The following is a 16,646-nucleotide window of genomic DNA, read 5'->3' on the forward strand; positions in this document are numbered from 1 at the left end:
TCAGGGGTCAGATGAACACATGAACATGGCTACAGGCATGGATATATCTGGTTACATGGACACTCAAACAACAGATGGGCAGACACACGGACACATTGATATATGGATATATTTGGACACAGATTGGCACGTGTACACGGACACGAACCCATGTACATACCTTGACACTCTCGACAGCACGGGTCTCGCAAGAAGGGATCATTTGCGCATCGCTTCTTTGAACAGCGAATCCTACACTTCGATGTGCTGTTCTTACATTTACACACGGCGCAGCGCACGGTGCCGTTGGGAGCCGTCTTTGGACGCCACTTTTCTCCGTTCCTGTAAGTCCTGCCACCGAACTTACACATCCCTTCATCCTTGGGTTGTTGCTCATCATCAGCAGGCTGGTTCGCTACAAGACAAAGGGTGCAGTTGTATAACAGATGAGGAGCCTTAAAAGAGCTGCCGCTCGTCAGATATTTGTTGGTGAGCGAGTTTGGTCATTCGTGACCAACTCGTGTTATTCCGGGACAAGCCGAATAGCGACTCGTGCCCCTCTCATGGCCAGTTTTGCGACCGGATTCCGTCTTAGCGCAAATGGGCATACTTAAAACAATTGTCAGCTCGTTGCGTAATGGTTCACATATATTTCCCCATATATAATATATATTTTAGATGCAATTTAAAGCACATCGGGACATGCGGAGTTATACAGTATGATTGACCACATTTAACTGGTCTTGGGTATATTTTTAGATGTAAGACATATTTTAAATCAAAAATTGTTTCTGAGGGATTCTTTGACGAAGAACTTGAAATCATACGCGCATTCTGATTGGTTTGTCGTATTTTCGCACATAACATCGATAGGGGGGGCGAGTCTTCTTGCAGGTTACGGAAAGGGGCGACTTGGGTTTAACACTGGTTTCAACAGTATTACAGTTATATCGAGGCGTGTCAGCTTAATGTGGAAGGAAAGCCCGTTTATCACTCTGGTGAAACACACGAGCAGGGTATGGCCTGAAACATGGAAACAATCGAGGCGGAACGGAATACGAACCCACGACCATAGAATTCTGGCGCCATCAAGGGACGCAACTCTCACGGCATTCATTGATATCCCAATCCCCGGTACCGATACTGTTTGAAGTGGGATCGCCGGAATGACACATACCGGATTACATTAATGAGAACGGAGTTATGCCCCTTTGTACATGTGAGAACGGAGTTATGCCCCTTTGTACATGTGAGAACGTTATGGCGGACAAGGTTGGCGGGCAAGGTTTCCAGACTCTATAGAGATACTTACGGTCACAGCTGTAACAACAGGAGTTGGACTTCCTGATCTTTCTCTTACAGTCGAGCCTGGGACATTTCTGTCGTCCGCAGTTGTACACACCCGTCTTACACCTGCACACCACACACTTCATGTAGCCGAACGGGGCGATCTTCGGGTGCCATCGGGAACCATCGGCAAACACCTCGTCCATGAACGTGCATGCGCCTACCATGTCGATGTCCTTGAGAGGTTTCACTTCCGGTGTCACGACTCGTTCCTTCTTAGCTGCAAAAAGGAGAAGCATACAAGTGTAAGCAAACAAGTATTTTTTCGAAAAATAAATAAAAAATTGCTGGGACCGTCAGTTATCCCGAGCCTCGTCACATTTTACAATAGTGAGTTCGTTGTTACTGTTTATTTGTTTTGTCACTCAGCAATATTCCAACTATATGACGGCGGTCTGTAAATAATCGAGTCTGGACCAGGCAATCCACGGATGGACAACATGAGCATCGATTGGGATACGATGGCATGCATCAACCAGGTCAGCGAGCCTGACCACCCGATCCCATTAGTTGCCTCTCACGACAAGTATAGTCGTCAGTTAGGGCAAGCATGGGTTGCTCAAGACCTATTCTCCACCCGGATCTCCACGGGTCGGTATTCAGTTCAGTAGGTCCTTACAGACGCAGGGTGGACTCCAAAGTAGCCCAGAGTGCAAGTAACAAGGAGTGAGTGAGTGAGTGAGTTGGGTTTAACGCCGCTTTTAACATTATTCCAGTTATATCGCGGCGTGTCAGCTTAATGTGGGAGGAAAGCCCGAAGTGATGCAGGTTTCAGACGTTTACCACTTCGGTGAAACCCACGAGCACGGGTATAGTGCTGACAAACCTAAAAACATAATCGGGTCGAACCGGGATTCGAACCCACAATCATAAGTTTCAAGCGTGTCCAAGGGACGCAACTCTGCACAGCGAATCGCGGCGCTTTAGACGACTGGGCCACCCGTGCTCCCTTAAGTAACAAGGAACCACCTCCTTTAAGACGTTCAAACAGCTGTAGATTCCTGTCATGCATGATATACGTACGTCCACAGACTTGGCAGCAGTCGCCGGGATTTGTTCGCACCCGCTCGTCTGCAGGACAATCCAGTTTAGGGCAGGGGAGTCGGTCACACTTGGGTACACCTCCCGGCTAGTGAGAAGAAATCACATATAACGGTGAATATCACGATCACAGCGTGAGTGAGTATGCATTTACGCGGCTTTCAGCCATATTCCAACAATACCACCTAGCAGGGACACTTGGTGAGGTGAGGTGAAATGGGGTTTAACGTCGCGTCCAAGATTATTGCACTTATATAGCGACGTGCATGTACGTGTGTGTTTGTGTGGCTGCTTGTACTAGTTCGGGCTGATGCCGATTTATAGTGCTAGCTCACGGAGATACCATGCCGCAGTTAAACATGAATACCCCTGCCGAGTGCCAGACAGGGTAACAACAAGTACCATCGTTTAACATCTTTTGGTATGACGCGGTCGGGGATCGAACCCCGGACCTTCCGCTCTCCGGGCGGACGCTCTACCACTAGACCACGGAGGCGGTCCAGGGACACCTTGGATGGGTTGCACATCAGTGCGGATATAGGATTAAAATCGTCATCTGCGGATCCTTGCACGAATGAGGGACGCAAATCAATGGTGGTGCGTTAGAGCAGAGGGCAATCTTCAGAAAGCAAGTTCAGGATAAAGGAGGGTTGTTTATTTTATGCAAGAGTGAGTGAGTGAGTTGGGTTTAACGCCGCTTTTAACAGTATTCCAGTTATATCACGGCGTGTCAGCTTAATGTGGGAGGAAAGCCCGAAGTGATGCAGGTCTCAGACGTTTACCACTTCGGTGAAACCAACGAGCACGGGTATGGTGCTGACAAACCTAGAAAAATAATCGGGGCGAACCGGGATTCGAACCACAATCATAGGTTTCTGGCCTGCCCAAGGGACGCATCTCTGCACAGCGAATGGCGGCGCCTTAGACGACTGGGCCACCCGTGCCCCCATTTTATGCAAGAAGACAACCGACAAACTTACCAGGCATTTGCACAGCACACATTTGGTGTAGCCGGAGAGAGGAAGGAAGGGGTGCCACGTGTCTCCGATGTTATGATGTCTGTGGTCTCCTTCAAGCTGGCAAGTGGTATTCTCCACTCGGGTCTCTTGTTCGGTCGCATCCGGGCACCTAGGGCAGCACTCTCCCTGCACGGGGTTGGCGCACGTGACGGCTGGGCATAGCACGTGGTGGCAAGTGACTATGCGTTTCTGTGAACGACATAGAAACAGTGATTTTCAGTTCAATATATGTAATTGGGGTTGGAGAGCTTTGAACAGTATTTCAGTTATATCACGGCGTGTCAGCTTGATGTGGGATGAAAGCCCGAAGTGATGCAGGTCTCAGACGTTTACCACTTTGGTAAAACCCACGAGCACGGATATGGTGCATTTCAAACCTAGAAACATAATCCGTGCGAATCTGGGATTCGAACCCATTTTAAACTTTGAATACACCAGAGGCACAACTCTAAGGAATTGGCCACCCGTGCCGCCACATATACATATACATAAATCACTAGATGATAAAGGTAACGGTCAGTCGGTTAATGGTTCCATTCGAGATTTAAAGCGCCCAACAGGGTGCTGTCACTGTAGCGAATGGGCCGTCGCTGCGAGGAGTTTAGGTCTAGGCCACTAGATACCACTTACATTGTCGCTGTGAGGAGCTTGGTGCCAGAGTGAGTGAGTGAGTGAGTGAGTTGGGTTTAACGCCACTTTTAACATTATTCCAGTTATATCCCGGCGTGTCAGCTTAATGTGGGAGGAAAGCCCGAAGTGATGCAGGTCTCAGACGTTTACCACTTCGGTGAAACCCACGAGCACGGGTATGGTGCTGACAAACCTAGAAACATAATTGGGGCGAACCGGGATTCGAACCCACAATCATAGGTTTCTGGCGTGCCCAAGGGACGCAACTCTGCAGAGCGAATCACGGCGCCCGAGACAACTGGGCCACCCGTGCCCCCCGCTTGGTGCCAGAACACTAGATACTACTTACGTTACAACTGCACCTGTTGCACGTGGCATTCACAACAGGCTTCCAGCTGTCGCCGTTTTCAAAGTATTTCCCTTCGTAGTAGCAACGGAATTTGAGTTCTTCGTTTTCGTCCTCGCGTTGTTCGTCGACCAAGATGTCGGTGTCGATGTCGCCGGCGTACTGCCAGCACGTGTTGGGAAGAGTCACCTAGTGGCAATAGTGAAGGATTCGTGTAGCGAAATGACAATAATTAATATACACTTATTTCTACATGATACTGATCTCGTCTATTTGTATTTATTTTTTGGATGGAGTCAAATCATGTTAACATCCGTTTTCTGTCCTCTACCTAAACTGTTACTATGTATACAACTCAAAAAAATAAAAGAACACACGATTAATAGTTAATCTGTGTTCAGGTAATCTTTATCTTCTTTTGGGTAGTACAAAGCAATGCACCAGCTTATTACAAGGGTCTGACCAGTTCTTATTCTAGGTTGGATTTCATTGGCAAATATTAATCGGTGCCCGAAAGTGCAGCAAAACCCTTTATACTCACATTCTACACACACAAAATCGGACACTGGACATGTTGAAATATGGTGTATTGTGGGTCAAAAGACCGTTGTCTCCTTTCAAGGAATATAACGGTTTCGAACAAGGGCCCAACATTCCCTACCCCTGCGAATATCAAATGGTTGTTCCCCTATCTTAATAACAATTTGACAGGTGGTACAGATTACATTTAAACCTGAACTTGAAATTGGCAACTGCCGCGTACTGAGAGATCGCAGATGTCACGAGGTACTCACATTTCCAGACAGGATGATGTCACTTCCGGAATTGACCTGCAAGAAAGCGTTCCCCTCGTCTAGGTCTCGGAACAGGCCCTCGGGAACACTGTTGACGCTGCCACTCATCTACAGTAACAAAGGATAGATACGTGAGTGAGTGAGTATGCTTTTACGCCGCTTTTAGCAATATTCCAGCAATATCACGGCGGGGGACACCAGAAATGGGCTTCACACATTGTACCCATGTCGGGAATCGAACCCGGGTCTTCGGCGTGACGAGTGAACGCTTTAACCACTAGGCTACCCTACCGCCCCTGATAGATTCGTGACGTGTCACTTTGGATACAGCTGATGTTCATGTCCATCAACCTAGTCACGTCAAAGTATCTCGAGAATCACGTCGTTGCCAGTTCTTCCAAAGGTCATCAATCTGATCTCGTTATCTCTGGCGTGACCCGTGAAGATCCGGGGTAGAATAGGTCTTCAGCAACCCATGCTTGCCGTAAAAGATGACTAACTGTCTGTCTCCGTCAAATATATATGTGTGTGAGTATATATACTTGTATAATGGGCCGGTGGCCTCATTACGGAATAAAGAACATCACTAACGGGATCGGTGGTCGGACTCGCTGACTTTGTTGATGCATGTCATCGTTTCCCAATTGCGTGGATCGATGCTCGTGATGTCAATCTCTGGATTGTCTGGTCCAGACTCGATTATTTACAGACCGCCGACATATAGCTGGAATATTGCTGAGTGCGGCGTTTAACAAAAAACAAACTTCCTTTCGACCAATTGTTAGAGTAGGTCCCGAATACCTCATGTTTAACGGTATTCGAGTCATACCACAGCTGCCAGCTTGATGTCAGGAAATCCCAAAGTGATGGAGGCCTTGGGCCTTTGCCACTTTAGTCAAACACTTTGTTTCACATAAGCACAAGGGACGCAACTCTGCACAGAGAATAAAATTCTAAACTTCCTTCCACAACCAAATATTTTTGGCAATAAAATCACCCAAAGGCGTTTGTAATCCAATGTGAGGTGAGGTGAGGTGAGGTGAGGTGAGGTGAGGTGAGGTGAGGTGAAACGGGGTTTAACGTGTTTACGATTATTGCACTTATTTAGCGACGTGCATGATGGGACATCCGTGTAAAAAGTACGCGCTATTGTCGATTTGATAGTACCAGCCTAGTGAGTGAGTGAGTTGGGTTTAACGCCGCTTTTAACAGTATTCCAGTTATATCACGGTGTGTCAGCTTAATGTGGGACGAAAGCCTGAAGTGATGCAGATCTCAGACGTTTACTACTTCGGTGAAACCCACGAGCACGGGTATGGTGCTGACAAACCTAGAAACAAAATCGGGGCGAACCGAGATTCGAACCCACAATCATAGGCTTCTGGCGTGCCCAAGGGGCGCAACTCTGCACAGCGAATCGCGGCGCCTTTGACGACTGGGCCACCCGTGCCCCCACCAGCCCACTGAGACACCATGTCCCAGTTTTAACATGGAAACCCCACTCAGACACAATATACAGACTGCGAGCCTACCTGTCCTTGATTTATTCCCTGAAAGCAGAGCGCCCAGCAGTGTAAGGAATCACCAGGAAGCAAAGTATTTACCATTTTTGTCTCGAAGAGAGTCCAGGGTTCTTGTTTCTCTGATGTCCCAAGGACGGCTGTGCTCATCAGACTGTTGCCATAGGTACCCAGCATAAGACTGAACGTCTCATCGGTTGCCTGGGAGACAATGACGTCATAATGGAGACTGCAGCCGATATCCATGGACAGCCAGGCATGTGCTGCCGCACCCTCGCTCTCGGCGGTGACGGGGACGAGCGTGACAGGGTAGACGCCGACGTCTTGAAAGTGGGTGTGGTAGGGGATGCTGGTGACGCGGCCTCTGAGGTTGCTGGACTTCTTACCAGAGGTGACGACGTTGATGAACAATTTGTTGTTGAGAAGCAAATCAATGTCGTCTGCTTTCAGTTTCTTGTACGTTCCATTGGCCTACAAGAAGAAGAGTGAGTGAATGAGTGAGTGAGTGGGTGAGTTGTGTTTAACGCCGCTTTTAACAGTATTACAGTTATATCACGGCGTGTCAGCTTAATGTGGGGGAAAGCTGGAAGTGATGCAGGTCTCAGACGTTTACCAATTCGGTGAAACCCACGAGCAAGGGTATGGTGCTGACAAACCTAGAAACATAATTGGGGCGAACCGGGATTCGAACCCACAATCATAGGTTTCTGGCGTGGCCAAGGGACGAGGTATTTTATGTATAAACATTTACAAGATGTTATTGAAATTGTTATGAAACTAGAATGAACATTCAAACACATGCATTGTTTGTTTGTGTGTTGTTTAAAGCTGCACTCAGCAATATATGACGGCGGTCTGTAAATAATCAATGGGTGGTCAGGCTCGCCGACTTGGTTGACGCATGTCATCGTATCCAAATTGCGTGGATCGATGCTCACGATGTCAATCACTGGATTGTCTGGTCCAGACTCGATTATTTACAGAGCTGCCATCATATAGCTGGAATAATGCTGAGTGCGGCGTTAAACAACAACAACAACAACAAAATCTAACTCCCACAATCAGCGGATCCTGACATTATAAGAACTCCATACTGCAACTCCGACAACGTGGTCATCCCGGCCATAATGAATTTGTTTAATGCCAACAAACATACTCTTTGAGAAAAGGATATTTATTTTAAACTAAGATACCGATCTGAATCACGGTTCGGATACAATACGTTCGACCAGTGGTACTCACCCATCCACTGAAAGAGTCAATGTCCTCTTTGAAGGTGTTCTGAAGATTGGCCACGACCTTCCGCTTTCCCTTCTTGTTGGGAGGGCCCACTAGCCGGATGCGCGCCACCTTGCTGTCAAGGCCGACAACTCTGATGTTGTAGGAAATGTAGCCTTGCTCGCGGACATCCAAGATGGCGGTTCCGGCTGCGGGTGATGGGGCATGTTTCACTGACTGGAACCCCGACATCAACGACTGGTAGACTGCAAAGATGCATGATAAGAACCATGTTACATGTCTGACTACATCAAGTACTAGCCATCAAGTTATGTAAGTCATCGATTCAGTGTCAGCCGCGTAAGAACACGTGTTAAAATTGTTCTTCAACAACCCATGCTAGTTGTTAAGAGGTCTCTTCCAGATTATCTTTGTTTGTTTAACGCCGCACCAATATTACAACTGTTTGGTGGCGGACTGTAAATAATCGAGTGTGAACCAGACAATCAACGCACCAGTATTACAACTGTTTGATGGCGGACTGAAAATAATCGAGTCTAAACCAGACAATCAATGCACCAATATTACAACTGTTTGATGGCAGACTGTAAATAATCGAGTGTGAACCAGACAATCAACGCACCAATATTACAACTGTTTGATGGCGGACTGTAAATAATCGAGTGTGAACCAGACAATCAAGTGACTGACATCATGAACATCGATCCACGCAAATTGGATACGATGACATGGATCAAGTCAGCTAGCCTGACCACCCGATCCTGGTAGTCGCCTCTGACGACAGTCCCGTAGCCAGCCTAGATTTTTTTATATAGAATATAGTTTTATTTGAATCAAGTTGGGGACAAGTGATACTTGTACAAATATTTGCCCCCGTGCAAATTTTTTTTAGTTTTTTAACTACGACCCTGGACGACAAGCATGGATTGCTAAAGATTGATCTAGACATGCCAAAATTGTGTGAAGTAGACGAGTTCGACCCACGATAGTATGGTCACGGAAGAGTTTATGGTAATGGTTGATGGTATTTAGTAGATCTATACATACCTTCACACGTCAGCCTGGGTTGGATATTTCCACTGACGGTATTTCCTCCTCGTGACGTCACACGGAGCACGAGACGGCCACGTGCCAGCTGTTTCGATTCCCGCTTTTTGGTCATCTTCCATGTTCCTGTCAACGTATTACTCTGAGGGAACAGACAACGAGAGATGTGAACAATATGGTGGGATATAGGAACAGCGATATGTTGGTGATCAAGTTGTTACAGAAATGGCAGACTGTTGTACGCCGGTTAAAGTGAGGGAATGAGTGAGTTTGATTTCACGCCGATTTAGCAATATTCCAGCAATATCACGGCGGGGGACACCAGAAATGGGTGTCACACATTGTACCCATGTCGGGAATCGAACCCGGGCCTTCGGCGTGACGAGCGAAGGCTTTAACCACTAGGCTACCCGACCGCCCCTCCAGTTTAAGTGAGGGAATGAGTATGGTCTTACGCCACTTTTAGCAATATTTCAGCAATATGGGGCTATCAGAAATGAGCTTCACACATTGTACACATGTGGGGAATCGAACACGGGTCTTCGGCATGACGAGCGAACGTCCACTGAGCTACCCGTCCGCCCCTTTAAGCATTAAAACAGCTATTGGGATGATTTAAAAAAAAAAATATTTTGTGAAGTGGCGGATTTTGTAACGAGAGGATCCGCAGCAACCATCTTGAAACAACTGATATTAAGGATGAACACAGAGATGAGAGTATACGGTAACCCCAGCTGGGTGTGACTTTCTGATAATCGATATAATGTGCCATTTGTATATATCATCATGATTATTATGCTTGTAAAAAACATGTTGCTTACCTTTCTCCCGACTCTGCCCATGGACTGATGAATGATTTTGTTGTTTTTCTCCACAGTAACATAGTACTCGCCGTTGAAATCTGGAAAAGTCAGCAGTAGTTTACGGCTATTATTATATTGTATATAGGAGTGGGTAGGCTGGGTTTACCGGAATTTTAGTTGTATCACAGTGTGTCCGCTCAACAAGTGAGTGAGTCAGTGTGGTTTTACGCCGCCTTTAGCAATATTCCAGCAATATCACGGACACCAGAAATGGGCTCCACACATTGTACCCATGAGGGGAATCGAACCCGAGTGTTCGGCGTGACGAGCGAACGCTTTTACCACTAAGCTACCCGACCGCCCCAGATAATGAAGAAGGTAGCCACCTGATGACATAGCTTATAGCCGTTTACCACTATGGTGAACTTTTCGCCCTGATTATGATTCTAGGTTTGTCAGCACCACAACCATGCTCGTAGTTCCATCAAGGTGGTAAACGTGTGACACCTCCATCACTTTGGGCTTTCCTCCCAACTCACCCATTCACTGTAGTGCGAGTGTGAATGAGTGAGTTTGATTTAAGGCCGCTTTTAGCAATATTCCAGCAATATCACAACGGGAGACACTTGAGTGAGTGAGTTCATATGGTTTTACGCCGCTTTTAGCAATATTCCAGCAATATCACGGCGGGGGACACCTGAAATGGGCTTTACACATTATACCTATGTCGGGTATCGAACCCGGGTCTTCGGTGTGACGAGCGAACGCTTCAACCACTAGGCTACCTGACCGCACCTCATTCACTATAGTGAAACGCACGAACACGAGTATGGTGCTGACAAACCTCGAAATATAATCAGCGATAGGCAGGGATTCGAACCGATGAGATGAGGTGAAATGGGGTTTAACGTCGCATCCAAGATAATTGCACTTATACAGCGACGTGCATGTACGTGTGTGGCTGCTTGTACTAGTCCGGACTGATGCCGATTTATAGTGCTAGCTCACTGAGATACCATGTCGCAGTTTAACATGAATACCCCACTCAGACACAGTATACTGACTCCGAGCCGACCAGTCCTTGTTTTAGCCCCTTAATGCCTAGCACCAGACAGGTTTACAACAAGTTCCATCTTTTAACGTCTTTTGGTATGACGCGGCCGGGGATCGAACCCCGGACCTTCCGCGGTCGAACCGATGATCACGGGTATTTGGGACACCTTAACACGGTGCAACACATGGCCGAGGTGTGGAAAAGGCGTTGTGTAGTCATTGTGTTCCCTCATGGGGCCCATGCCGGGCAAATTTACACTGATCAGGGAGTACACAAAGTATGTGATCTAGACTACCAGTTGTCGGACTTCAATTTGTGGAAGCTTCGGTGGCTGAGTAGGTTAGGCCTATGACTAAATGTTGGAGAGCAGGTGCCTTACTGAAAGAGTGGGTTCGAATCCCGGATGGGGCTCCACCCAGAAAAGTACTAGAATTTGTACATTGCTAAGAAAGCGTTATCCCAATTATCATACAACAATGTCAGAATGATGAGATCTGATTGGTCCACGTGATCTTGATAAAGAACTGTGTAACCCGCTTTGTAGGGGAATATATTTCTCTGCGGGAGAATACATCTCTTATACCCCGCCACGAGCATGTCAGGCTGCACGTGGATTTCTGAGAGACAGAATAAATCCCTTCTGCCCCGCTTCCAAGCAAAAAGCCGCACGCTTTTTTCCGAGTCAATGGAATACACGTGACACAGCGCAAGATAACCTCAGATCAATCGAACAGCTGTTTTCTATCAATTTTGAATTTGTTTGAATTATTTTACAATGTCATATTAAAACATGTCGGTAAGATAATTTCGTTGAAGCAGGATTACTCGGGGAACATGTGTTGTATGCGTCCCTCGTTAGGTTTTATACCACTCGCCTTCGGGCTCCGACCCTGGTATGAAACCTAACACGGGCCGCATAGAACCCCATGTACCACGAGTGGTTCTGCTTATAGTATCTTACATTTGACCACTTTTAAAAAAGACAGTCTATTCAAGTCAGTGAGGGACTTCGAAGGCTCGAGTGGTGTCGTGAATTGTAGTTAACGCTGCTTAAAACGGGTTAGCAGTTAAATCACATGTTGTTGAATGGTGGAAAACATTTAACAGTGACGCTGGTCACTTTTACCATTTGGGTTTTGGTGCGGACAGACTATGGAGGTGAGGTGAGGTGAAATTGGGTTTAACGTCGCGTCCAAGATTATTGCACTTATATAGCGACTGCATGCACGTGTGCCTGCGTGTACTAGTCCGGACTGATGCCGATTTATAGTGCTAGCACACTGAGATACCATGCCGCATTTTAACATGAATACCCCACTCAGACACAGTATACTGACTCCGAGACGACCAGTCTTTGTTTTAGCCCCTTAATGCCGAGCGTCAGACAGGGTAATAACAAGTACCATCTTTTAACGTCTTTTGGTATGACGCTTCTTGGGTCGAACCCCGGACCTTCCGCTCTCCTGGCGGACGCTCTACCACTAGACCACGGAGGCGGTCGACAGACTATGGAACATAGTTTGGTTAGGAACCCACGATACCCAGACGCTTGTAGTGTGTTTTTTGTATGTTTGTTAGGAACAACTCAAAAGAAGTTAAAGAACGCCTGGTTCTTTCATATAAATACAGTTAATCATACCATGTAATATGTTTTGTTTGTTTCTTGTTTAACGCTGTACTCCAATATTCCAGCTATATGACGGCGGTCTGAAAATAATCAAGTCTGGACCAGACAATACAATCATTGACATCATGAACATCGATCAACGCAATTGGGATACGATGGCATGCATCAACAAGTCAGCGAGCCTGAACACCCGATCCCGTTTGTCGCCTCTTACGACAAGCATAGACGCCTTTTACGGCAAGCATGTTTCCTGAAGACCTATTCTATCCCGGATCTTCACGGGTCGCTGGTACTATAAATGGACACAGCGCTGCACGGAGTTTGTCCACTTTATCCCCCGTCAGAGCAGCGTTGGTGTTGCATAAGAGCTTGAGATATTCACGTTTGTTGACAGCAGGCGTGCAAGTGTATGCCTTGTCTTATAAAGAAAGGTATTTGTGTTGGATTAATGTCATACACAGGTGTGACATTCAATAGGAGGGCTGCAAGGTAACGGCTACTGACCTTTCTCTTCAAAGATGCCGTCAAACGAGATGACGTATTTCACTTGCTGCTGGGGATGGTCGTATTCAAGGGAGGCAACTCCTCCAATACCCTCCGCCTTGGGTGACCCCATAACGACAGCGAAAGTCTCTGGAATTTAAATATTCGTATAAATTTGCAAGGTTTCTTAAACTGGAATAGAAACAAGAGGTAAATTTAGACTTCGGTGTTTGTTAACGTGTTGGAGGTACCACGGACACTGCTTGAAAGCACCGCCATCTTAGATACGTTCTCATAGAAACGTATTTACCCTGTAAATCCTAAACGATTTATCGTGCGTGTGCGAGGAGACCCGCATTAGCACATGGTTGTAGCGGCCTTTGTGTTACGTCGTGACGTCGCAACGGTTTGACGTCTGCCTCTCGTCTCGCAGCTAGATGAAGAATTTCGGCCTCGGCACGCTCATAAACGTTCACGGAATATTAAACTCAATTACTTAGTCCAGACAGCCTCTTAACGTTTCTCAGTTTCGAACCAGTAAAATGTGTCTCTGCTTTATTCTACTCAAGCATTGGCCTTTTAAACCCCGCCGCTGACAACCCTCGCACAATGTTTCGCGAGCTCTTCCCAACATCGGAAGTCAGTCGCTGTACACTTGGCAAGGAGTTGCGGACCCTCCCTCCATTGACGCAAGGTGGCGCTCTATTCAAGCGTCACGCGTGACTGAATGCCCGGATATGAGGAAGGAGGCGCGACAAGGAGTCTGTACATAGCGAGACTGGGGCTAATTACAACAGTAAACATCAGTGGTGTGGAGAGCTTCGACAGTGTCAACACAGAAAAATAGTATTTTCATAAATGACAATTATAACGAATAGGGTCTATTCATCTGGGGTAATTCCGGGGGCAGTGAGGGGTGAGGGGTGCAGAAGGAGGGGACGGGGTCATAGTCTAGTGAGGCCTGTGACAGATTACATCCCCAGATGTAGCACAGAGAAGATGAGTTTCTTATTAAGGGGCTTAAGGATCGGACGACCGGTCTCCCGTTTATTTAGTATTGACACAGTATAGCTGGACCCGAAGAAAGCTCACACAGACAGGCACTTAACTGTGTTTGGGGTGTTTTTATACCGCTTACAATCCAAGGACAATTTGCACGAAACAAATTATAATAGGGGTAGGGGTATGACATGTCCCATCGTGTTTGCTTTCGGTATTAGGAAGATTTGCTAGTGGCCCTGGAAGACAAACTGCAAATGTTTTCAATGAAACGGTTTCACATGGAAACCAGATAGAGAATCTGGATTAAGGGAACACTTCCCCACTGACAGAAGTGAGTGAGTATGGCTTTGCGTCGCTTTTAGCAATATTCCAGCAATATCACGGCGGAGGACACCTGAAATAGGCTTTACACATTGTACCCATGTGGGGATTCGAACCTTGGTCTTCCGCGTGACGAGCGAACGCTTAAACAACTAGGCTGCCCGACCGGTAGGGTATATACACTATGGCATGTGTTTGTTTGTATTTAACGCGGTCTGTAAATAATCAAGTGATTGACATCATGAGCATCGATCCACGCAAGTAGGATACGATGACATGCATTAACCAAGTCAGCGAGCCTGACCACCCGATCCCAATAGATGCCTCTTACGACAAGCATTGTCGCCTTTCAGGGCAAGTATGGGTTACTGAAGACCTATTCTACCCCGGATGTTCGCGGGTTTTTAGCAAGATAAACTGTTGCTAAAGGTCATTATGCAAAATTATTGAGAAATGATACAGTAACCATAACATGGTTCAACTCTGAGAAATCACTCGAATCTGCTGATTTCGGAGTTTAGAACGAAGAACCTGGAAGGTCAGTGATTCCATTACCTGAATGAACAGATTCTAGCGTTTTCTCCATTACAGAAAATATGGACGATCTATGATCAATAGATGTTTTAGCATGAACATTCTGACGTACCTTCCGCAGCTTGTTCGTGAGGGACAACTCGGCCGGCGATCAGTCCCTTGGTGTGTTTGGCTGCCGTGATGACAGCAAACAGCCGCTTCTCTCTGAAGTACTGCAGGTAGACGGTTGGGATCTTCTGCCACACGCCGCACAGCTTTCAGTAATAAAGCATACCTGGTCAGGTACGTCGCCATGATGATGAGGCAAAGGGTACTAGTTTTACATGTGAGGTGAGGTGAAATGGGGTTTAACGTAGCGTCCAAGATTATTGCACTTATATGACGACGTTCATGTAGGTGTGTGTGGCTGCTTGTACTAGTCCGGACTGATACCGATTTGTAGTGCTAGCTGAGATACCGTGCCGCAGTTTAACATGAATACCCCACTCAGACACAGTATACTGACTCCAAGCCGACCAGTCCTTGTTTTAGCAGCCCCTTAATGCCGAGCGCCAGACAGGGTAACAACAAGTACCATCTTTTAAGGTCTTTCGGTATGACGCGTTCGGGGATCGAACCCCGGACCTTCCGCTCTCCGGGCGGACGCTCTACCACTAGACCACGGAGGTGGTCGAGTGTTGTAAGAGTGAATATGATTGTAGGCTTTCTACTCCTGAAAAATTATTGTAAAGTGGGAGGAAATCCCAAAGTGATGCAGGTCTTTGACGTTTACCACTTTGGTTTAACCCACGAACATGGACATGGTGCTGACAAACCTAGAAACATGACACGGGCCAACCGGGATTTGAACCCATGATCTTAGGCTCCTGGCAGACCCAAGGTACGCAACTGCAGAACGATTAACGGCTGGAATCTATACTACTCAAAAGAAGTTAAGGATCACCCGATTCTTTCATATTGGTAATGTTAATCTGTCATGGCATGAGAGATTAACTATTGTAATATGAAAGATCCAGGTGATCCTTAACTTCTTTTGAGTAGTATTTATTCGTGTGATAACTTGACAAGTGTGTGGCATTCTTTTACACACAAGAACAAGTGTTACTTTTAAGCCTTGCGATATAACAATCGTTCCGATTGCGACGAAGGTTGTACCTTTCTCTCCCCTTTTTTGCTCTTCACGAGGGGGGTCTCAACAAGAACGTTTCCATTGGCGTCCGTTATCTGAAGGAACTTCGGCCGGTCGAGTCTGAAAAAAACACACATACACTTCACTGGATAATAAACTAGCGAAGAAGGGACAGGGTTTGATAAGACGAATTAGCTGGCATTATAACACGCAACCAATATCGATTTGAAAACTTAATTCTAAATATTTAAGTTATACTGTCGAAACTTCGACAAGAGTTTGTGAATGGTAAACGTCGCTAGACATTCAGTTTGCTCTTATTCGGGGCGGGGGGGGGGGGGGATAAAACGTGCATAAGAGGTTGAAACACATACACGAGCCAAACACTAAACATAAATCACGTCTTCAAAAACAAATACTGAACATTCAAAGGGAATTTAATATAACTAGTAACGTCGACCAGAGATCGACCAGAAAGTGATATAGTGAGTTTTATCGGGGAGGGACCCGTGAAGATCCGCGGTAGAATAGGTCCTCAGCAACCCATGCTTGCCGTAAAAGGTGACTATGCTTGTCGTACGAGGCGACTACCGGGATCGGGTGGTCAGGCTGGCTGACTTGGTTGAAGCATGTCATAGTGTCCCAATTGCGTGGATCGATGCTCATGATGTCAATCACTGGATTGTCTTGTCCGGACTCAATTATTTACAGACCGCCGTCATATAGCTGGA

The 16,646-nt window shown here is 46.6% G+C and overlaps 1 protein-coding gene across 1 annotated transcript in view; it reads right to left on the reverse strand.

Annotated features, from left to right (window-relative positions):
- Positions 1–16,646, reverse strand: part of LOC139471332 (chordin-like) — a 39,662-nt gene that overhangs the window by 1,831 nt on the left and 21,185 nt on the right. Inside the window, exons 6-18 of the mRNA XM_071253651.1 lie at positions 15,942–16,035; positions 14,899–15,040; positions 12,951–13,079; positions 9,784–9,863; positions 8,963–9,104; positions 7,919–8,160; positions 6,761–7,147; positions 5,157–5,264; positions 4,366–4,551; positions 3,348–3,575; positions 2,350–2,455; positions 1,292–1,546; positions 161–394 (exon numbers count right to left, since the gene is read on the reverse strand). Coding sequence (XP_071109752.1) covers positions 161–394; positions 1,292–1,546; positions 2,350–2,455; positions 3,348–3,575; positions 4,366–4,551; positions 5,157–5,264; positions 6,761–7,147; positions 7,919–8,160; positions 8,963–9,104; positions 9,784–9,863; positions 12,951–13,079; positions 14,899–15,040; positions 15,942–16,035 — 2,333 coding nt within the window. The remainder of the gene's footprint in view (positions 1–160; positions 395–1,291; positions 1,547–2,349; positions 2,456–3,347; positions 3,576–4,365; positions 4,552–5,156; positions 5,265–6,760; positions 7,148–7,918; positions 8,161–8,962; positions 9,105–9,783; positions 9,864–12,950; positions 13,080–14,898; positions 15,041–15,941; positions 16,036–16,646) is intronic.

This window comes from Haliotis cracherodii, unplaced genomic scaffold (assembly GCF_022045235.1).
Source record: "Haliotis cracherodii isolate W230 unplaced genomic scaffold, xgHalCrac1.p SCAF_22, whole genome shotgun sequence".
Lineage (NCBI taxonomy): Eukaryota > Metazoa > Mollusca > Gastropoda > Lepetellida > Haliotidae > Haliotis > Haliotis cracherodii.